Below are 24,294 nucleotides of genomic sequence, written 5' to 3'. Positions count from 1 at the left end.
TCTAAAATGCTACTGATTACTTTATTTTTATTTTGTGTTGTGAGTTGCTTAAAGCTTAATAACAAAGGATGGAGGCCAAGATTAGACGGTGGCTTCAAGCGTCAACAAAATGAGGTCAGTTCACCACAACTGAGAACACGGGATGTAAATATAATTCCAAACGATTGCCAAGAACGTGGAGACAGTGGGCTATATGGATCTTACAATATACCTCTAATTCCTGTTCCTCCAATTTTGTCTCAGCCTTCCATTCAAAGACCTTCTTATTATTCAAAAAAACGATCTTGCGATTTATCTAAGACCCATCATTCATTCGGATTACCAACTATTGTTTATCACTATCATCAGTCTCAGGTCCCACGCAGTCAAAGCAGAGATAAACCTGACGAACTAAATATTCTGAAAAAGCCAGATATCCTGTATTCAAAAAAAGACAATCCCTACTATGTGCGCATTCCAAGCCAGCCCTTGCCATTTTCTTCTATTATATATCATGGGAGGGCACATATTTCTAATGAAGTTTATGAGAACAATAGAGTTTCCAGCTCGTTGAATAGAGTTCCAGCTCGCCCTCATCATAATTTCATTCTAAATGGTGGCCCACCTTCAGAGAGAAATCCTGGAACTAATATGTTTCCTTTTCTAAATAAAAATATCCTAGATGAGAGAGAAGAAAATTTAAAATTTCATAATGTCAACTACGGAGATAAGACTGCACCTCCAACTTATAGCGCAGTCCAAAGTTTTTTAGATAAGACACATTCCCCAATGGTTCGAAATGTTTCGAACTTTAATCCCCCACTTGTTTCTACAATTCCAAACCCAGGTTATAATCCAAACTCAAGACGTAAAGTGCATATTTTCAACCTCTGTGGCCATTCTCCTTGGAATATAATGAAAGGCCCGAATGATCATTTAGAGTCTGGCTTGCATGAGAAGATTTTTTGCAACAATCATGCTACGCAAAATACAAACTTTGAAAACATTGCAAACCCAAATGCGTTTCCATCTCAGAACTTTCCTAAAAATCCAATGGAAACTAAAATTAGTGAAATGCAAGGTGTAATTTCAGAACTTGAGGTTGTTACTACTTGGAGGCCAGATTCATTGAATAATTTTCAAGGAAGAGGTATGTAGTATTTAAAAACCTAAATTCAAAACACCTTTTTTCACCTTTATTTTCCTATTATCAAAAATTGCCGTTAAAATTACTGATCGTTATCGATGTTGTCAACGATTACAAACAATAATACTTACTATAGCGGCTCACGAAAGATCATTTAAAAAAGGCAAAAATAAACACTTGTTGTCTTATACTGAGACCAAATAAAAAAAAACAAGTTTTTTTAAATGAAAGTAAGGAGCAACATTAAAACTTAAAACGAACAGAAATTACTCAGTATATGAAAGGGGCTTTTCCTCCTCAACGCCTCGCTCTTTACGCTAAAGTTTGACTCTTTCTCTTAATATTTCTAAAACAGTAAGAAACTTTAGCGTAAAGAGCGGGGCGTTGAGGAGAGAAAAGCCCCTTTTATGTACGGAGGCTCGTTTTAAGTTTTAATGTTGCTCCTTACTTTCATTTAAAAAAACTTGTTTTTTTTCTTTAATTTCTGGGCGTTTTTGAATTAATGCATCTTCTGATCTTGGATCTCCGCACATAAATAATAATTAAAAAGAAATTTGCATATTAATTAATTGCAATTAATCGGAAGATTTTGAGAAAAAAGGAGCGAGGGAGGAGGCCTAGTTACCCTCCAAGTTTTTGATTACTTAAAAAAGCAACTAGAACTTTTATTTTTTTACAAACGCTTTCGTTGGTAAAAAATAAACGTTACTTACGAATTGACTTACCTAACGAACTTTTTTATTTGTATGATTTTATTGCGTATATGAGGGGGTTCAACCCTCGTCGATACCTCTCTCTTTACACTAAAGCTTAGATTTTGTCCCGATTCCTTAGAAATGACCTCTGAATCACAAAGGCCGTAGAATAAATAGTTGAAATTACTAAAAATACCTTAGCGCAAAGAGTGAGCTATAACGAGGAGGTAAACCCCTCATATGCGTAGTAATTTTTGTTCGTTTTAAGTTTTAACGCTGCTCCTTACTTTCAGTAGAAAAAACTTTTCATATTTATTTGTTCATTAATTCATATTTATTTTTATAATATTTCATATATATATATATATATATATATATATATATATATATATATATATATATATATATATATATATATATATATATATTATATATATATATATATATATATATATATATATATATATATATATATATATATATATTATATTTATTAATATATATTATATATATATATATATATATATTAATAATATATATATATATATATATATATATATATATATATATATATATATATATATATATATATATATATATATATATATATATATATATATATATTACTTATTGACGACATGACTGCCTGTCCATGGATTATTCTTTATGGTTGATTGTGTGTGGCTATGCTGTTTGACCTATGTGATTGTATGGACGAGTAGGGTTAAGGCCTCATTCAAGTGCTGGTCTATATTAATCACTAATCTAGGAAAACAGCCTTCCTTTTCTCCTTCTGTCTCTCTTTTTTTTTCTTTTTTTTTTTTTTTTTTTTTTTTTTTTTTTTTTTTTTTTGTGTGTTTGTGCTGTTGCATTGGTGATTTCTCTTTTCATGATATATATATATATATATATATATATATATATATATATATATATATATTTAACTACGTAAAACTTGAGAATGTACAACATTTTTGGCTGTCCCATTGTCTGTGCATATAAATAGATTGTCAGGTTTACCGACTCTTGAACATGCAACATGTAATTGTCCATGGGAAAAACAATCTGTATTCAGAGTGTCCTGGTCGTCATTTATATTCCCTGTGTCCCGGTCGTCATTTGTGTCCCGGTGCTTTGTTGATGGTGATTGCTAATCGAACATCCCTTGTGTCCCGATCGCTTTCTCTTTGAGTGTCCCGGTCGTCATTTATATTCCCTATGTCCCCGTGTCCCGGTCGTCATTTGTGTCCCGATGTCCCGGTCTGTAATTTCGTCAGTCGACAAACATGACGTCAGTCGACACACAAACATTACGTCAGTAGACATACACACAGACAAACAACTTATTTTTATATACTAGCTGTTGGGGTGGCGCTTCGCGCCACCCCAACACCTAGATTGTCAACTAGATTGTCAGGTTTACCGACTCTTGAACATGCAACATAAAATTGTCCATGGGAAAAACAATCCGTATTCAGATCTACACCTCATTATTCTAATGATTGCCCTTGAGCTTTGTTGATGGTGATTGCTAATCGAACATTCCCTGTGTCCCGGCCGGCATTTATATTCCCAGTATCCCGGTCGTCATTTGTGTCCCAGTGTCCCAGTCTGTAATTTCTCTTTGAGCGTCCCATTCGTCATTTATATTCCCTGTGTCCCGGTCGTCATTTGTGTCCCGGTGTCCCGGTCTGTAATTTATCTTTGAGTGTCCCGGTCGTCATTTATATCTCCCGGTCGGTATTTGTGTCCCAGTGCCCCGGTCTGTAATTTCTCTTTGAGTGTCCCGGTTGTCATTTATATTCCGTGTCCCGGCTTTTAGTTTTCTTTTTATCCTTTATTTTTCAGTTTTTTTTCCTTTTTTTAGTTTTTTTCTTTTTCAGTTTTTAGTTTTTTTTTAGTTTTTTTATTAGTTTTTAGTTTTTTTTTCTTTTTAGTTTTATTTTTGTAGTTTTTACCTTTTTTTTTAGTTTTTTTTTAGTTTTTTTTTCTTTTTTAGTTTTTAGTTTCTTACCTTTTTTTTGTTTTTTTAAGTTTTTTAGCTTTTTTAGTTTTTTAGTATTTTCTTTTTAGTTTTTTTTTGTAGTTTTTACCTTTTTTAGTTTTTTTCTTCTTTTGTATTAATGCTAAAGCCAAGGTTCAAACCTGGAGCCTCTCGGACCTAGAACCTGAAACATAACGCTTTACCAACTCAGCTACTTCGGCTTGAATACATTCGTTTTGAGCAGCTTCCACGGGTGTTGCCATTGTAGGCTCTTCAGTCATTTTACAATTAGAAATTTCTCTTTCAACGATCTTCTTACAATTAAAAATTTGTCTTTGAACGATATGCTTAAATACCTGTGTCCTGGTCGTCATTTATATTCCCTGTGTCCCGGTCGTCATTTGTGTCCCGGTATCCCAGTCTGTAATTTCTCTTTGAGTGTCCCGGTCGTCATTTATATTCCCTCTGTCCCGGTCGTCATTTGTGTCCCGGTCTGTAATTTCTCTTTGAGTGTTTTTTCTTTTTAGTTTTTTTTAGTTTTTTACCTTTTTTCTTTTTTCAATTTTCTTTTTCTTCTTTATTTTTCAGCGTCACTATGAAATACATATCGCCGAACCTTTGTTTTTTTAACTAAAATCTGGTAGGCATTGATGACCTTATCCAAGTCAAAATCCCAAACCCAATCATCATCGCTATCATTTTCAGTTTTGATATGTTTTGACTCTCGCTGTCCAGGTGGATTTTCATCTAACTGCGCGGTTTTGCGTTCTTTAGCCGTAAGCCTGTTTTCTTGCTGTTCTTGTGATTCCTCGGCACGCTTTCTTTTCTTACTTTCTCTATCAGCCGCAAGTTTTTTGGCATAGACTCTTTGAGCAGCTTCCTCGGCTGTTGCCATTGTAGGTTCTTCAGTCATTTTACAATTAAACATTTTTCCGTCCACGATCTTCTTACACTTAAGAATTTGTCTTTGAACGATTTTCTTAAATACTTTTAGCCATCTTTTTTCACTTTCTCTTTTAGCAGCAAGTCTGGTTTCGCGTTGCTCTTGTGATTCCTCGGCACGCTTTCTTTTCTTACTTTCTCTATCAGCAGTAAGTTTTTTGGCATAGACTCTTTGAGCAGCTTCCTCGGCTGTTGACATTATAGGTTCTTCAGTCATTTTACAATTAAACATTTTTTTTACAATTAAAATTAAACAATTAAACATTAAACAGGAACTACATAAATCACCCGTGAAATTCACTTTTAATCGAAAAGTGTAGATTTACTCTGTCCAAATGGACGCCTACACATGATTTATTTAGAGGTGAAGGCTGCATTAATAAAAAAAAAAAAATTTGGCTACGAAAAACATAATGGCTTTGTTAGAGATTGTGCTTCCAGTTTTACCCTTGTTTATGATTTCGCCTATGCCAATATATTGATAATTACTTTCAAATAATATTTTTTACAATTTTTGAGGATATACACAGGTCCTATAATTCCCTCTAGTTGTTTGAATGTGTCTTAGTGTATTTTTAATTTCTTTAAATTTCAGGGATTGTCAATGTGGTTGCTCTAGGAGGAGAAGCAAAAAATGTAGTCCCTTTTGACTCTGGTATTATCGTTAACATTCCAGAAAACAATGTTCTAACATCAGAAACCAGTCAAAGGCCAAACAATGCCATACTTCGAACAGCTTTTATTGCCCGTAATGTAGAAGATTCAAAAGATGAAAGAGTTCAGGATCTTATTCAGGATTTATACTCCGTAAACTTAAAGCGAATGGCTAACATGCTCTTCAAGCTTAACCAAAAGAAGGATGTAAAGCTACCAAGTAAGCGGAATATTTTGGAAAAAATGATTTCTTACTTGTCCCATAAGTGCTCATGTAAAACTATGTCTTTGGAATATTCAAGACTAAAAAATTACTATTATTCTTTTCCCTGAAATTATTACTCTTGATTGCAGTTTAGGGGGAAAAGTTCACACTTGGACCCGTCAATACTATGGACTCATAACTCAAAACACCCCTTGAAAAATCTCGATGAAACTGCGCAGCAATATCTGTGCGCTAGATACCAGAAGTTTTAAATTCAACAGACGCCATTTTGTTTTCAAGAAGAAGAATTGTAAATTATAGGTAATGTAGGTATACGTAATTCAAAAAGTTTTTGTGAAACTCCATGAACTTAGTAGGGAGATGTCAAGTTTGTAATACTTGAGCACAAGACTTGAAATCCTTTGTCCATGAGCACAGGGGTCCGAGTCCTGGTGTGCTGGTTATTTGACTTGGAACGAGGGTAAGTGACGCGAATCTGTAAGCTCAGCCAGAATTGACTCAGCTCTAAATGAGTACCTAGAGGAATCTGGGGAAGGTAAACATGAAAGGTGCACGAAAGCACACGATTGGCAGCTCCCAGCCTCTTTTAAACTTCCTGGCTAAAGGGCCATGAATCAGAGATAGACACCGCTGGTAGAGAGACAGATGGGTTTATTAATATATAAAAAAAGAAAAAAAAAGAAGAAAATGGCCCGAAGCAAAGCTCCGATAGGGTCTGAAAAGTCCATAGCCTTTACATCTTAAGAAAAAACCTTTACTGGCTGAAGAAGGCCTTAAACTTAACCTTTTGTTTTTATTTACCGTTGCTTCTTTATTGATTTGTTCCTTTATGAAATAGAATCGGTTGGTCTGAAGGGTTTTTGTCTCAAGCTTCGATAAAAAATTAATTATCTCAGCGACACCGCTTGATTCCATACTGTGGAGTGCTTCAACTATCAGTGATTGGGACATGCCTCGTGTATAACAACTAGCGAGAAAAATGACGAAGTTAGTATTTTTTGCACCAAAATGTTAACTCATTATACATAACATAATAATTTATTGATAAACAACAGGTATAAGCCAAAAATACTTTTAAGTAAAAAAGGAATGCTAAAATCAGAACAAGAATCATAAACATAAGCCATTAAGAATAAAAGAAACAAACAGTATTAATGATGGCTCTGTAAAAAATACAACTTCTGGAAGAAATGGAAAAATAATATTGAAACTGCCATCCCAAGAAGATGCACAAAACACAGTCGCAGTTTTCAGTGAAAAATCAGATTTGACAAACTATACCCCTAAACACTCAACCACAAAAAAAAATCCAAGAATGCTTGTTAAAAACATCCCTAGGACACATGAAAAAGAACACCTACAAAAATCCCTTTTGAATCACAATTTAGATGTGCCAGAATTAGCAATTAAAGGAAAAGCATTCAAAATAGTGACAATTATTCACAAAGGAGAAAATGAAACCCATGCTGTTGTTGAAGTCTCCCCAAAGATGCGTAAATGTATTAAAGACCACCGTGGTCTGAAATTAGGGTTCGAGTTGCACGAATGTGAATAAAAAATTATCTACCTGTTAAGGTGCAACAAATGCTGATGGTACGGACACAAAAGCAGTGATTGCAAAGGAGTTACCTTTTGTCCGTATTGTACTGGAGAACATGAATAATTGTTATGCACATCTTCTCAACCCTCCTGCCGACCATGTCAGTCAAAAGGACTTACATGAACCGGACATACCTCATGTGACATTAATAAATGCCCTACAGCAAGAAAAATAAAGGATTTAATGCAAAATTGTATTTAGTATTCTTATGCATAATTTTGATTCAAAGAGGGGTTTAAAGTTCCTCCAAGTCAACTCGCAACATTCTTATAGTGCAATGGTAACATTAGAAAAGACCCTTAGATGATTATAAACCTAATGTAGTACTTCTATAAGAGCTTTATGTGAGTAAATCCGTGAAAAGTGACCAAAACATGAAGTACACAAGAAATAGTTATAAAAAATCAATTTTAAAAGCAAAACAGGATGACTGGAGGAAATTTTGTGAGAATAGAGGAACATTGGACCCTTGGAATACTATTAATGAATAATGAAATCAAATAAACCTCCGATTAGGCCTATTCATGTCACTAAAGATGATGGTTCAATAACAACGTCAATTAAAGACACAGGCGAAGTACTTTTACAGAAGTGGTTTGGAAAAGATGATGTAAGTAGTGATACCCAATATCACGTAAAACTAAGAAGCGCAGTTACAGACGTCTTGACAATCGAGGACAATGATAAAATTACCATCACGGAAGAAGAATTAACCAAAGCAATTAATAGCAAACGTCCTTTAAAAGCCCCGGTCCAGATTGCATCGCTAGCCTAATTTTAAAAAAGAATATAAATATTATAACACCATCACTATTAAAAATTTTAAACGCATGCATAACACTCCGGTATTTCCCGTTAGTCTGGAAAAGTGCGAATGTCATATTAATCCTAAAGAGTGGTAAAAATATTAATGGTATTCCCCTTGCATGCGCTATGCAAAAAGGGGTAGGCCAGAATAATGGCCAGAACTTTCTACACCAGTCATCCCAATATCCAGTAGAACAAAGTCACATAGAGTATACACAGATGACATTATAATTTTTTTTTTGGATGTTCAATTAGATGATAGCTCAGCTCCCTTTCCCTTAGATAGACGTAAACTGAAAATTGCTTTTTATGAAAAGTGGTATCAAGGTTTCACTAATAGAGTGAGTTCATGGCCAATACAATTCTTTCCATCAAAAGACCATTTAATAGCTGCTTCTAAAATGAGGATTACACACCAAATTATACGCAAATTATAACAGGGCATTGTCGGTTAAATTGTTTCTTAAATAAAACTGGAAAAGTTAAAAGCGGAGATTGCATTTGTGTTGAAAGTGAAACTTGTAGCCACTTCCTGTTTACTTGTCCTGTTTATTTCTTACAACGTTTTGGTATGGAGCAAGAACTTCATTCTTTAGGAATTAATTTCCCATTTTGTCCTAGTTTAGTAATTTCTATTAAAGTATTAAGGAAATGTTTGAACAGATTTTTGTATTCCATTAGAAGACTGGTTTGTTGTTAATATTTGATATTTATACCTGATTGTTGCCTTTGATTGTAGCATTTATTAGTTTTATTTATTCTATTTTTTTTCTTTGTAGTGTTAGTTTGTAGACATTTAGCAGTGAAATACTTGTAAAGGTTTAACCACTTAAAAAAAATCATCATCGTCATCATCATAGACGAATAAATAAATCCTAAAACAAGTAAAAATGAAATTGACTATTAGTCTAGTAAAATGTGATTTGACCTCAAACAAATTGCTATACAAATAATTCTTTCCTTATTTGACTAAAACATTTGTACTGATTCCGAATCCAAAAAGTTTATCGCTCTAGCTCTTTCACAAATTTTAGTTTTTTTTAGGTTAAACAAAAAATGTTGATTGAATAAATACCAGTAAGTGTGATTAAATATGTCATTTCGACGCTTTTTTGCTGATTAACATGAAACTAAATGTTTAAAGTCAAAACAATTGCTTGGGGAGAATTGCTTGGCTTTGAGAGAGAGTGAGGTTGGACGAGACGTTCTAGGAAAATTGTGAAAAAAAGAAATCTCAAACAAATAACTATAAAAGCGATTCTTTCACTATCCGAAAAAAAAAAAAAAAAAAAAAAATATGTGCTGATTCAATGGCCGAAAAGTTCGCCGCTCTAGTTCTTTACAAAATTAGAGTTTTTTTTAGGTTGAGTGTGAATTTTTTAATGCAAAGAATTCCATCCTGAAAAGACAATTCCGAATTTACGAACTGGTTTAGGGGGTTTGACATCTCTAATGCATCAGAATATTACAGCAGCTTGGATTGAGGATGAAGAGGGTGAGGTAGTCTCTGAGGCAAATTTGAGGTGCCTACAATGATTTTTCAACTGAAAAAAATAACAAATGTGAAATACAATATGTATAGTATGGTTTCTTTTCAGTAAAGCGGAAATGACGCAATATGTTTATAAATTTTATGGTTAGAGGAGGGGAAGGAATATTCCTTTCATTTTTCCTTATCAAAGCTTGTTAGTGGTTTACACAAAAAAAAAAAAAAAAAAAAAAAAAATTGGTCTATATTCACTTTTGTTAGGGTTTTACGAGTCAGAAGAAAATTTTGCGGGAAGCTAGAACCCCCTAACTCCCCCCTGGATATAGACTTGGAGATATTCCCTTTGGAAAAGCAGGATGCATATATTGTCTTTTAATCAACTGCAACATCCACCCCAACATTCTAGTTTTAACTTAATGCCCTTAAGTGATCCTGATATATTTCACATATTGCACATACCATTTTAACAAGATGGGTGTACATAGCATTTTTGATCCCAGAAATATAGTTAGTTGATATTTTGACTAAGTTGAACAAAATTCAAAAAAATTCACTATATATTTGATAAATCTGACCGATTTTAATGAGGTCTAAAAGAACAAGGGAGGCTTTTTTCCTTCCAAGCACCGTTTAACATGGCCTGAAAGTTTCAACTTAATGTCCTCATCCATTTCTGAGTTGGTGCCGTTCCCATTTCGACAATCAGCACGCACATATTATGCCCTAAAAGTAGTCACAAGTAGATGTAAAAGCAATTGCAAGTAGTCACAGTCACAATTGTAAGTTGTTGCAGTTGGGGCAACCACAACCGCAGTCACAACTACTAGCATTTTCATAATAGTAGTAGGGGTCCTGAAAGTTTCAATCTCTTATCCGTTCCTAAGATATTGTAGATGCGCCTTTACATACGCAGATACGCATTTAGCTCAACATATCCTTCAACATTCCCCGAAATTTCGCTTCAATACCCTTAGCCCTTTTGGACACACCCAGGATCAAACATTCCCCCCTTTCCCAATGAGAAATCCTGCATGAAGAAAATTCACAAATTGCACATTTTCCATTCCTTGTCCCAGGGGCAATTGAGGCGTGGCATTCCCGTAGGCGTTGGTTTTAGACGTTGTGACTAATTTTGATGTAATGGCTTTTTAAGACTCCCATCTGTGTTAAAAGGGGAATCTAAAACGGCAAGAGGGCATGACTGCTGTCTGTTGCTTTTTCAACATCCCTCTCAACATATCTTACAAAGTTTCAACTTAATACACTTAGCCAGTTCTTCGGTATTGCAGTTGCGCCTTTTAGACAACCCTCCTGCATATAATGTATTTTGATTGACATCCTATCAACATTTGATATTAAGATTTCCCTTAGTACCCTTAGTCTTTTTGGTGATTCAGCATCATACATGCTTCCTTCTCCCAGTAACCAACCTTATATATGAATAATGCAACTTATATATCTTACAGCACCCTCCCCAGGGGCTGTAGGGGTTATATTATCCACATAGGCATAGTTATTTGACTTTTTGACTGTTTTGAGCATAGTAATTATCACTGTTGACATATCTGGTTCATACAAGGATAAAACCTTCACTAAAACTTTTCAATCGACCAAATCAGTCTAAATCAAGCTGAATTGGCTTTCAGCTTTTAGTGTATTACCCTTTTTTTATTCATTTTCAGGATGTATGTAGTGAAGCTACCCATATTGATTATTAATCAATAAATTACTTTATTGATTTCCCAAGGACTGAATAAATTATTATTATTTTGATAGCTTAAAATTTCTTGAAAACTGAAATTAGCAAATTATATGCAGTTACAAAAAAAGTAACAATTAGGGCAAATGGGGCACTAAGAGTTTGTCCCTGGAACCCATGGGCTCTGCCAAAGCTATCAGTGGCCTTCATTATAAAATCAGTAAAGCTGTTCATAAAGACGCAAAACGTGCAGTGAGTGGATCTTTCTTGTCTTGAGCCAAAACATCACGCAGACGTTTCCAAGCATATCAAAACAGAGTGCCTACTTTCAACTAAATCTCGTAAAGTGCTATTTTTAGGGGAAAAGAATGACCTATGAGATATCATTATCTTAAATATTTATAGCCAATGAATTAAAAAGTATATTACAAATTTGTTATTAAATTGCTTGTTACCTTTTTGTATGTTAGAATAAGTAAATATGTGAACAGATTAAATCAAGTTTTCTTCTACTTCCTACGCTTTATTTTTTTATTGTAGAACCAATTACAGTCTTTGCCCCTAGCAATGTGGCCTTTCGAAACCTTCCTCTGGCTGTTTCCACTCAGATGGAAAATGACGTAGATTTTCTGGAAGAGGTTCTTCTTTATCACATAGTTCCAGGGCACTTTGGAATATCCAGTTTGAACAGATCTCATTCAGTGTCAAGTTTACGCGGACCACCCCTCCTCTTTGCACTTGGAAATTCCGATGATGAAAAGGTTTGGCTAGAATAATTTTCCTTCAAAATACATTCAATAGTTAGAGCCAAGCTGAGAGCCTGGGCGTACGTAGCCTCTTCTCTAGGGGGGGGGGCAGCTGATTATGTGATGAAGGGTGGGGGCTGAAGTTATATTGGTAGTTCACAGAACTTAACATTGCCTGCAAGTTCTATCATACCTATGAAATCTTTATCAATAAGTAATCACCAGAAATGGTAAATCATCAATAAGCTTCAGCATTGATCTTCTTAGATTAGAGATAAATCTTTCCAAGACATTATGAATAATCACTTTTTGTTTGAATTTTAATCTGTCATTCAAACTTTTTATTTCCAGCTTTTAGATCGAACTAGGCTCGAACAATCTAAACGTTAAAAAGTCGCAAGCCACCCTATCTGAACAATGACGCTCAAATTCTTATCTCCACAATTACATTGCACACAAAGTTGTTTATAGTATGTTAAAAATGTAATATAAGTTAACTAAAAAAATTGTCTAAATGGTCTTTCAATCTCTAGCTGCAAGAGTGACACCGGTTTATAAAGGTGGTGATAGAAATGATCTTGTGATTACCACCCAATATCGGTTTTGCCAGTTATTTCTCGTCTTATTGAAAAATACTTTAGTTCTCGGTTAGACACATTTCTTGAGAAGTTTCATCTTTTGAGTATTACTCAGTTTGAATTCCGGAAGAATAGGAAGACAGATGATACATTAATATTTAAGGATTTAAAAAGGATTTAAGGTTGGTGCAGTATTTCTAGACTTAATGAAGGTTTTGACACAGCTGACCGTGGTCTACTCTTGAAAAAATGTGAGATGCATGAGATACGAGATACTCTTGATCTTATGCGAAGTTTCCTCAATTATAGAGATGAGATGACTGTTTGTAGAGATGAATTACTTAAAATCTGAATTGCGCCGAGTCACTTGTGGTGTCCCAGAGGGATCTGTTATTGACTCGATTCTCTCCCTTTTGTTTACTAATGATATGCCTAATTTCATCCATAGTTGTTGTTTTAGTGTTAGTGATATTACTAAAAGTCTTCAGAATGAAACTGTGTCATTATTCGTCGATGACACTGTGGCTGTCAGCACTGCAAAGATGGAAGAATTACTCCGACATCGATGAGACAAAATGTGGATAGGTTAAATTTCTGGCTGAGGGTAAGTAGGCTTCAGAGTAATCTTAATAACTGAAATGTTGTCATTTTTTCCCGATCTCCTGTTTTTTATCCCTGGATTCATGAAATTGCAACGCATTGTAGAATCTTAAAGCGTGCTTTATCGATTAAGCACCTGGGGGTTTATATTGATGAAATTTTATCATTCAAGTGTCATACACAGTATATGAATTGAATTTTGTCTCGTAACCTAGGTATAGTGAGAAAACTTACGCATTTTTCCATACAAATGTCCTACGCCTCCTTTATATTCCCCTTGGCCATCCATATATTTTTTGTTGTAGTAGCGTTTGGCTTGGTACATTTGCTTCCGTGGTCCAGCCTGGACGAGTTTTTCAAAATAAAACTGTTCGTTTATAGGTTGGCCTGCAACCCTGGGACGTAGACGGAACGTCTACGAGCAAATAAGGATACTGCCTGCTTCAAGACTACGGGAGCTATAAGCCGACTGCAATAACTACACTTTTGTTTACTTTTAGACTACAACATGGCACAAATCTTTAATGTTTTAGATCCATTTTAATTTGAGATCCATGATTTAAAATTATGACACTCGATCTTCTGGAGAAATAAATACTCCATTGGTTTTTTCGACTTGGTCGACGTTTTCTGTGCTACATAGGGGGATTAGAAGTTAGAATCATCTAGATCAGAGTATATTGATAATATATAATCGATATTATAAAAGATATAATAGATATTATTATAATAATTTAATAGATATTATAATAGATAATATATAATAGATATATTAGATATTATAATGTATTCGAATCACATATGGTAAAATTTCGCTAGATAGAAGATGGTAGAGTTACTGAGGTTTATATAAACTTTACCATAGTTTTTGCTCTCCGACAATTCCGTTTCTTTCTGGTTTCTAGCCTTTGATACGGAATACAGACCTTCTTTAGTTAAGGAGAGGTCATTTCAGACATCTTAAATTCTTATTATATCTACTAAAATGGAATAGAAGCCGAAATACCTTTTCTCGTTATGAAGTTGCCGATCCGCAAGTGCTGCTTGATGACTTTACTAAGAATCTGAGGGCTAATACTCCGAAAAAGAACTGTGTCAATGATCCTCTCGGTTATTTTTCTCTGATGTATAATCAATGGACATAGGTTTGCTGTTCATATTGCGTTTTTCTATATATTTACTTGTCGTTTATATTATTTTTTTTCTTTACTCTGTATTTATTTTTGTATTGTTGCAGGTTATAAATAAACTTACTTAGATATGATGCAACTGATCGCAAAAAACCTTCTTAGAGTACGTCAACAGAGTTATGAAATTCAGAAAAAGAAATAGTCCAAATTGCATTTCAGCTTCATTGCTTACTGCAAAGAAAAAGCTGCAATCGCGCTTACTTTTTGTTTGCACTAAAATTGCTGCTAAAAAACCTGTCCAAATTACAATGACAGCATATAAAATATTTCATATATATTGCAGATACAATGCAACTAATCGATCGTTGAGGAACTAAGCAAAAACATTTTTCCATTAACTAGCTATCCCATGCATTCTTGGGTGGAGTGCTACCAGAGCTGTTCCTAGGATTGTTGCCACCCAGGGAAAAATTAGTTACAGTACCCCCTTCCCAACTCAAACATAAGCCAAAAAAGCCCAATGAAAGATTACATAAAAGTTTCCAATTTTCCAGCCACATAACCAAAGGCAACTTCCCCGGATGCCGCCTTTCACCAACTAATACACAAGGGACCAACTCATATAGGACTGAGCTCCAGCAAAGTGATACTAATAGATCTTAATCCTCGGGAAGTATTTTGACGCTAAGTTCAGATGCACAAGTAAATCTGTCCATGAGCCTATAAACTGGTTATTGGAAACGGTACAGTCTTTAAACTGAATCTGAAAAAATATTTTTCCGAGCCAAGAAGCTATTTTTACAGACTTGGAAACTGTTTACCATTATAGTTTGTCTCAACTTAGTGACGATTATAGATTCCTAAAGTAATTTACCATAGCGTAACACTTGAACTTTCTTTTTCATCCTTTGTTCGTGTTGGCTATGTTTCACACATGTTTTCTTGACCTATTAAATACTTAGTTTTACTTTACAGGTTCTTGTGAACGGAGCTTATGTGAAAACAGCTGAGCTAACAATGGGAAACAATATAACTGTGCATGTTGTCGATCGAGTATTTTATTCTGTACCGACTATGTCGATTGAATCTTTGCTTCGTAGAACGGAAGAATACAGAGGTTACCTTTTCACTTCTTAATTATTCGTTCTGAAACTACCCTGTTACACAATTATGGTTACAGGGGTTGACAGATTTTTTCTTAATGACTTCAGGACTCTAAATTTTTTTTCCAGTATGTAGGTCCAGAACAACTAGCGGAACAAAATTCTTCGCACTAATTCTATGGTAATTAAAATAATTTAACGAACTGTTCAGACTTCTTTCTGGTTGTGAATTTTGGAATCTCGTCCGGCTTCATAAATGGCCTTAGTAAATGCGTAGTAACAAACTGCAAAAGAGTAGTTCTTACTAACGGAATTGAAACTGTAAGAAAAAACCTTTAATTACAATATATGCAACATCGAAAGCTGTTATTTATGCTGATGCTAATCATGCAAAAAGTTCTAGGCTTAAAGTTACTCATCAAAAAGTACTAGCGAAAAGTTCCATAGTCCTGAAAATCAGAATTAAAGACACCAATTAAAATTCAGTGAGCATTTTGACCAGAAATTTGAAACTACACCGAATCTAAGAAAAGAAAAAGAGCAGTTACCACAAAATCTCAGAAAATCTAAATTTTTATTGGATTTTGATACCAATTTCAAGATCCGGCAGTGAAGGTCTAAAATTAATTAGAAAAATTTCTAAGTTCCGTGAAGGATGTCTTGTAGTGATTTGTCTAGTTATTAAATATGTTTAAGTAGAATTAAAATGTAAAATAATACCACAAAGTTGAAAAAAGTTCAGGATTCAGTTGAATTTGGAACAATATTTTAATCTTATTTCTCTCTTCGTTCCGAAATCCAAGTAAGTTTTCTGGAATGGTTATGGTAAATGGCACAGTTGGTTAACTTTGCCTTTTTGCAGTTTCACCAAATCGGCCAGATTTCTACTAAGAGAGAACAATCTGTTATTATAAGCTATTCGCTTACGGCGTTTACTGCTTTCCCATCGCTTTGACCTATTTTTATTTAATTAATTTTTGCCGAAGTTGAACAGTGAGCAATAAAACAGAATAATTGAAACATGGATCTTGGTTGTAAGAGCTGAAGAAAACACTTTAAATTCATGGCTTCTTAGAATTACTATTAACTTATAATAGTTTAGTTGATCAAAAATTTTATTTGCACACAAAAAATAGCAATGAACGGTATTTTTTCACTACTTTAAACATACAAAAATTTGAAAAAATAAAACTGTTATAATTTCAGTGCAATTATATATTCATACAGCTCAAATATTCTGTTAATATGGCATTATGAGGTTATTGTATGAAGGAAGTAAAGGTTTACAGGAAAAGACACTTTGTAGTCCTCTAAATTCCAAATATATTTCCGCTTTAAGATAGACTTATTCACTGAGAAGACGAAAACTGATGACTCCTCATCTAAGATTGAAAAAAGGAAAAAGCTCTAATTAAATACGCTCGAAAGTAAAGCAAATTGATGGAATGAAAATTACAGCTAATGACGTAAGACTGATCAATAAAAGTGAATAAAAAACCAAGACAATGTTTATTCATCTAAAAGCAAGGATCAACATTACAGCTTAAAACGAACAGAGATAATCCCTTATAACAGGGGGACTATCCCCTCCTGAATCCGACACTCTTCTCACAAAATATTCTTAGTGCTATAAAAATCTCCTTATTCTAAACACAATCAAAAACACCAAGTTCTTGCTGGCTGTGAAAAGGGAATTGTAGCGACATCTAAATAACGTTGGAATATATTTAGCTTGAACTTTCAAGGAATGATGAGGAGATGTTAAATCTTCTCCCTCCTATTTCTCTTTCTAAGTATTCCCTCTGCTTGAAACTATTAAACTATTCATTTTGTTCAAATGTTTGTTCAAGTACACCGTTATAATTACCTTGGCCAAATAGCCTACGGAGAAAACTTAGAGTTCCTTGACTGGAACAAGAAGGAAAATCCATCGGCTTGAATAACATAGGAAGTCTCTGGAACCTACTACATTCTGCTTTTAAAGATTTTTTTTTCAAATTTTTCCTTCTCAATTATATAAAATGTAATAATTTTGTTAGAGCTATAATTACAAATGCCTATGGAAATTTTTATTTATGTGAATTATGCGTCAGCTCTCAGCATCCCTTATTTACAGTGTCTTGGCAACAATTTTTTTTAAGTTGAAACCAGTAACATATCTAGAAATTTTAAATGAATTTTATTTCATTTTAGGTCTCAGTTCAGAATTTCTAAAATTATTATGTCTACTGCAAAAATAGTTTATGTGTCTTAGGAACAACACTACTTTTTGAATTAAAACGAGGAAAAATAAAAAAATGTCGAAAAATATACCAGAAAGCTATATATGAAAGAGATAAAAGGCCATCGAAAGGAAACAAACTTGAGCACACGTAAGGATGGTTTCTAAGTTATCCTGTAATCCAAATTTTAAAAAATACTCATATTTTCACCAAAGAATACGTTGAACTTCAATCCTGCAGAGCCGAAGCTCCTTTCTTAACTTTACTGTGGCAACAATTGATAATAATTATATCATTTAGTTTGTGTTGTCTAAAACGTGGCAATAATGTATGATAAAACAACTCATACAAATTTGGAGCAATCAAATTTTTGTCTCATCTATTATTTTTAAATATAAACATAGAAAAAAAACTATTTTTTGAACAGAAACAGTATATTGTGACTATGACTAGGTAAAAACAGAAAAGGATATTAGTGTTTAACTATTCTAATATCAAAGTTTGGCTATATAAGCCACCCCTCCAGTAGTTCTAATTGATAAAAAAGGAGGACGGAGCAAGGATTTCTTATAAACGGAGGATGAAAAAATATTTTTGATAATATAAGGGGATAAAATTGTGTCGAATCAAAAGAAAAAGTACACCGTTATAATTATCTTGGCCGACGACCCAATACAGGATACTTAAAGTCTATAAGCTTGAGAAACAAGAAAGTCGCTGCAACCTGGTCAACTCTGTATGGGAAGCATTTTTTTGTGGTTTTCTTCTCCGCAGGTATATAAAATGCAATAATTATTTTATAGTTCTAGCAAAAAAAGCCTTTCGAAAATTGGAATAATTCCTGGAAATTTTCAAGTAAATATATTTCAGCTCTCACTTCAAAATCGCTACAGTTACTATATAAAAAGCAAATATTTACTGTGTCTTGGCAATAATTCTATATACCTGAAAGTTTTAAACATAGATTCTTTTAGTTTTGCTCTCAGTTCAGATCCTCTAAAGTTATTATCATTACTACAAATTATTTATAGTGCCAAGAAAGTACCTGAAAAAAAAATAACAAGACAATACCTAAAATAATACCTAAAAGATTGAGAAAGAAATTAGAAAATGATATTTAAAAGAGAAAAAGGCCATTGTAAAGAACAAAGCTAGAACGCACTTAAGAGAGAGAGAGAGAGAGAGGAGAGAGAGAGAGAGAGAGAGAGAGAGAGAGAGAGAGAGAGAGAGAGAGAGAGAGAGAGAGAGAGAGAGAGAGAGAGAGAGAATATTGAAAAAAATATGGCATACACTTTAGACATAATGGCAATCCATTATTGATAATGGTTCACTAGCTCCCACAGGTTTTACATTACGTCCATCCTAGTCTGTTTAGAATGAAATATATTTCTGCAATAATTTTTTCAGTAGTTTCACGTATTAAAACTATGAGCAAGTTGGCTAAAGGTACACCTCTATTTCAGAATTTTACAATATATTTGAGCAGATCAGAAGTATTACCAAGCAGAAGAAAACAAGTGAAGATTTCTATACAGTTTTTCTGCCGAGCAAGACAGCAATGGTTGAATATATTTTTAGGAGGGCAGCCAATGTCTCAGAAGGGTTGCCATTTATACAAGGTATATTTTTTCTTGAGCAAAAACTATTGTGTTTTTTAAACCCAAGGGGTGTTTTTCTTATCAATCTCTTATGAATAATTCAGGTCGATTGAGAACGAAAGAAAATGGAGGCAGGAACATTAATATAGCTTCATGATCCATAATTCCTGGAAGTTGCAAAGACTAAGAACAACTACAATTACCCACTACTTTGTAGAAACGCTATAACTAATTTGTGATAACCAACATACGAATTTCTTCAACATTTGAATATAGAGCATTTGTAATTTAGAAAAATTTAACAGTTAAATTCAAATCCTCATCAGTAAAGTAAAAGGAGCGAATTACTGTTTACAAATGGTAGCCATATCATATGCATTTCCACTGCTTCGATTTAGATATTCTGTATACTGCTAGGAACTCTGCTGTACCGATTAGTAAAGCATGACAAGTCCCGAGAGGCTTCAATTGTATTTTCTTAAGAAATGTAGCAAAAGGTGTACCATAATAGTCGTTACATCCGAGTAACTTCGAAAAAACGGCCTAGATCTTGTAGTTAGTATAAATTGCTGTTGATTTTGCCCAACACTTTATGCAACGGAAAACGATCAAAATCAGTCTCTTACGATGTGTTTGGCAAAAGTTTCTTTATTTGTAGCAATTGCTGTAGATAATGCCTTAAGCGAACACAATAGCTCACCCTAGGCTTAACCGTCTAATTATTATAGTAAGTAAAAAAAAAAGATGCACAAGAATGTTTTGATGTCATGAGATGAAAGTAAAACAGTTCAAAATAGGGATGATACCTTTTTATTGACAGTGAAATATAAAATTATTTAACTGGATATTTCGAACACATATACAGTGTTCATCATCAGCAGTAAAACTGTTGATGATGAACACTGTATATGTGTTCGAAATGTCCAGTTAAATAATTTTATATTTCACTGTCAATAAAAAGGTATCATCCCTATTTTGAACTGTTTTACTTTCGTCAGGAAAGGCAGTGTGGTCTTCGAAGTTATCTATGTCATGAGATAAGTTATGAAATATTTTATCCGAATCACCGGTATTTCCAAATGCCTCTTGCGCAGTAAACACACCCCTGAAAGTCTAAAGTGATTCAAAACCATTAAGATTTGCCTTTATAATGACTCTGAAATAAAATTTTAATTTTGAACAAAGACTTTTTTAATAATAGAGGTCAGAAAGCTCCCATTTAAACAATATAGACATAACAATACAATAAAGAACTACGTAAGTGCCAAAGCAGAATAATGCAGCTAGAAATTGGAACAAATCAACGTCACAAAAAGAAAACAGTAAAAAAGGGAAGAAAATATTCTAGGAACACTCACAATCTTCAAGATAAAAAAGGAAATTTCTTAAGATTTTTTTGAAAACATAAAGCATTTTATATGATTTAAATTAGATTCAACTGAATGTAAGACATTTGAATATAGAAACTTAATTGAAGAGCCTGTCTTACAGAAGAACGAACACCAAATGTAAAATAGTAAAAAATAGTATAAAATAGTAAATAGTAAAATAGAGTAACTTGTTTCGTCATATCCGTGATTTTTGCAACTTAGAAGACAGTAACAAGTAGCCAAAACGAGAAAGCTGGAAGCTACCTTTGTTTTTGAGACATAATATCCTCTTGTAACCATTCTTTAGTATATTTCAAAGTAGTTCTACCGATCTGGTATGGTAACTCCATTACCTGCCTTTTCCCAAAGACGACTTTTTAGTCACCAGCCAGATTTTGAAACAAAAACTATACTATTCATATATACTATAAATTAAGAAATTGCTGAGCATAAGCACAACCGACTCCGCTTCTGTATATTTTATTCAAAGTTTGGGTTCTGTTTTAGATTTGGTTGATTCACACATTGTTCATGGAATCCATTTCGTCCGAAGTCTTGAAAATGAGCAATACTTAGAAACACTATCACCTTCCAAGATGGTTAAAGTTTCAATCTTAGATGGCTTAGAAGGTACGTATATCTTTGAAGCAGCCAATAACTTACAATTTAAAGTCATAGATAGTTATTTTATTAGCTACTTTTCTCAAAAAGTGGAAGCTCATTCGTGCATACACGCTGTCATCCCTAAAGTTTACTTACGGAAATAGTTTTTTTTCTAAGCATTTTGAGACTTATTCACTCGCCTAAACAAAATTATCTATTTCTCATTTTCGAAATTTTTGATCATTTAAGCACAAATAAAATCATTTAAACGTCTTGTTTCTAACTGCTGTAAACATTGCCTATCGTTTTCAAGGATTCCAAAGACAACAAAAGACAGAGCTAATGAAAAAAAGCTCCCTAGGAAAATTCCCCCTTGGAAACTCCAAGCAAATATACCATCTTTAAGGCTTTAAGAACTCTTTATACATTTATGAGACAGAAAAAAGAGAGAGAGAAAGATAGAAAAAGAGAGCGAGACAGAGATGGATAGAGAAGGAGGGAGAGACAGAGAGAGAGGGAGAGAAAGAGAGAGAGAGACAGAGAGAGAAAGAGAGAGAGAGAGAGAGAGAGAGAGAGAGAGAGAGAGAGAGAGAGGGAAATCTATTTTTTTCGGAAGCAAGCCCAATTTTCGAAGTTTTTATCTTAATTTTTGAAGTTATTACATATTTTATCTTAATTTTTGCGTAAATAATAATTAAAGGCCTTTTAATGAAAAATGACATAAAGGAAGCTAAAGTGAGGTGAGACACTTTCTAATTCTTTTAACAGAAAAAATAACAGAGAAAAAATTTTCTATTAGGAATTTATTTGTCTTTATTTTTTTCAGGCGCAGATAAGCTGAGGATTAATACTAATTCCGCAATAATAGAGGCTGACATTTTAGCAACGGATGGTGTTATTCACTTGGTTGACTTTTTACTTTTTCCATAGCGTTTCAATTATATTTTAAATAAGTTCAGAGACTTTATTTTTAAATGTTTGTCGCAAATACCAAGAGTTTACTCATATGAGAAAAATTTTTAATATTTCATTGCCAATACCAGTAAGTACTGTTATAAGTCTAATACAAGAGAAACTGGACATCAATGCATATATCGTGAAATATTTCGTCTTCTATTGAAAATACTAATTGGTTCACAATACATAGCATGTAATATAAAAAACAGGCACAAATATGCCTTTTTTGCCGGATCCTGAATTTTTTTTTTAATTTGAAGGATCGCATTTATGTATTCTTTGCTTTGTTTCAACGTTGTCTCGTCTACTCAAGATTAATGTATAAGCCACGAAGCTTTTTGACATTATTTTTCGTGTATATAGATTATATATTATTTTATTTCTTTGAAAAACAACAAAACTACCCTGATTGCTGTTTGAACGAATCCTTTGTAATCCAGAGAAGTTTCTTGTAGCCCTGATTGAATAACTGCAGTCAAGACAAGCTATCTACCCATTCATTACTGTATTACATTTCAAATTCTTCCTTCAGCAGTTAATGTGCTAAAACTGAGTTCTTAAACTGAATGTCTCCTATATTTTTTTTGCTGAGAAAATTATGAAAAATTATTTACACAAGGATTTTGTTTTTCAAGCAACATTACCCATAGATAACAATCTAAAAGTAAAATATTGCTCATATACATTAATATTTATTTCAAGAATATAGTTAAAATTTCAGCCCAAAATAAAATGATGAACTAATTCCTATCGTTAGAGCGACACAATTAGAATTATTTTTTTCAAATTTCATTTTAAACTTTATGCCACTATCCGTTTATGGTGCTCCCACGATCATCTGTTTCGTTGATAGAATTAAGTTTCCGCAACAGTTGTGAGATTGATTTTCCAGAAGAAGCAGAGACACGTGATTGAATGTCTGATATCATCTATACTAGTTAGTAACAATTCTATTTACCTTAGTCACAGGAAGAGAAGTGAAAAAAAGATGCGGCCATCTGGCAATCACGCACATTACTGGAATGGTTCATAACATTACTGCAAGGTTCTGTTCTTAGTCTGGCAATATTTAATAGCCCAATTAGAGAAGCTGCTTGACAGGTTCTACCATACTTAATTGAGCCATATATTGACGCAAGTCACTCGTCTTATGCTGCTGACATTCTTCTCTCGGCTGACAATCTTGGGGCACTCCAAAACGCTGTTGATGTTGTTTGCTCCAGACTGAAAGAAATCGGCCTTTCAGTTGCTACTTCCAAAACAAAGGTTCTTGTCTTTGGACTGGAGATGGTACACAATGATATACTTCAAGTTGGTCCCGCAACAATCTTCAAGTTCATTTAAGCATTTAGGTCTTCCATATGGAACTTCAATTAAATGCACTAGGCATATTATAATTGCTTCTTTGAAAGAGAAACTAAGAAAATCTTATGGTCTTCTCTTCAAGGTAAAATGCAAGTTTGATAAGAGAATCCTTGGTCGGCTATATGATGCGGTTTTTGTATGGAATATGTTGTTTTTGATACATGTTTGGAAATTTATCCTGCATCTGATAAAAAGCGAATTTGATCACTGTTCTTAGGTTCCGCAAGTATTTTCTTAGTATCCCCATTTGGACTCGAATAGTTACGTTTTGCGATGGTACGGTGTTTTTGAGATTTGTCAAAAATGGACGAACTGTCACGTAGATTTGCTGACCATTGGAACAGATTTATCGATTGTCCACTGACTTGTCTTCTATCAAGTGCCTCGCGTCGCTATCTGTAAAAACATATGATGTTTAATCTATATACTAAAGCATTAGGAACACAATGCATAAAGGGTTGGTTCAGTTATATTTATGTAATGTGCAGAAGCTGATTAGATGGTATTTTATTTTTGATAAAAAGTTTTTTTTAAGTGTTTGAAGTTGTCAAGAATCGTGTGTGTTTGTTCTTTTCTTTTTTTTTCTGTGCCGTTTTGTTTTTGTTTTCCCTTTTTTATGCTCCTAATTAGTATATTTGTGTTTTATGCAGAGGGTAACAATAAATTATTATTATTATTATTAGTTCAAAAAGGGTTTCATTTTTATCTTATAATATGCATTTTTTGCCATTTTAAAGATGAAGAGAGAGTTTATTTGACTTCTATATGAATAAAAATGTACTGTCCGTCTGTCTGTCACT

The 24,294-nt window shown here is 33.6% G+C and overlaps 2 protein-coding genes across 2 annotated transcripts in view; one reads left to right on the top strand and one right to left on the bottom strand.

Annotated features, from left to right (window-relative positions):
• LOC136027151 (uncharacterized) lies at window positions 1-22,130 on the top strand. Its single transcript, XM_065704131.1, has 7 exons — window positions 1-1,129; window positions 5,343-5,621; window positions 11,763-11,983; window positions 15,252-15,393; window positions 19,065-19,220; window positions 21,077-21,199; window positions 21,999-22,130. The coding sequence occupies exons 1-7, from the start codon at window positions 7-9 to the stop codon at window positions 22,100-22,102; spliced, it is 2,148 nt and encodes a 715-aa protein (XP_065560203.1). The 5' UTR covers window positions 1-6; the 3' UTR covers window positions 22,103-22,130.
• The window catches only part of LOC136027152 (testis-expressed protein 10 homolog), a 125,693-nt gene continuing 115,994 nt past the window's right edge, over window positions 14,596-24,294 (bottom strand). The window contains exons 11-12 of the transcript XR_010617509.1: window positions 23,088-23,890; window positions 14,596-15,663 (exon numbers count right to left, since the gene is read on the bottom strand). The gene's annotated coding sequence lies outside the window, so the exon portion shown is untranslated. The remainder of the gene's footprint in view (window positions 15,664-23,087; window positions 23,891-24,294) is intronic.

The sequence above is a fragment of the Artemia franciscana genome, chromosome 5, assembly GCF_032884065.1.
Source record: "Artemia franciscana chromosome 5, ASM3288406v1, whole genome shotgun sequence".
In the NCBI taxonomy this organism is placed as follows: Eukaryota; Metazoa; Arthropoda; class Branchiopoda; order Anostraca; family Artemiidae; genus Artemia; species Artemia franciscana.
This window is presented reverse-complemented; position numbering and strand designations above follow the sequence as displayed.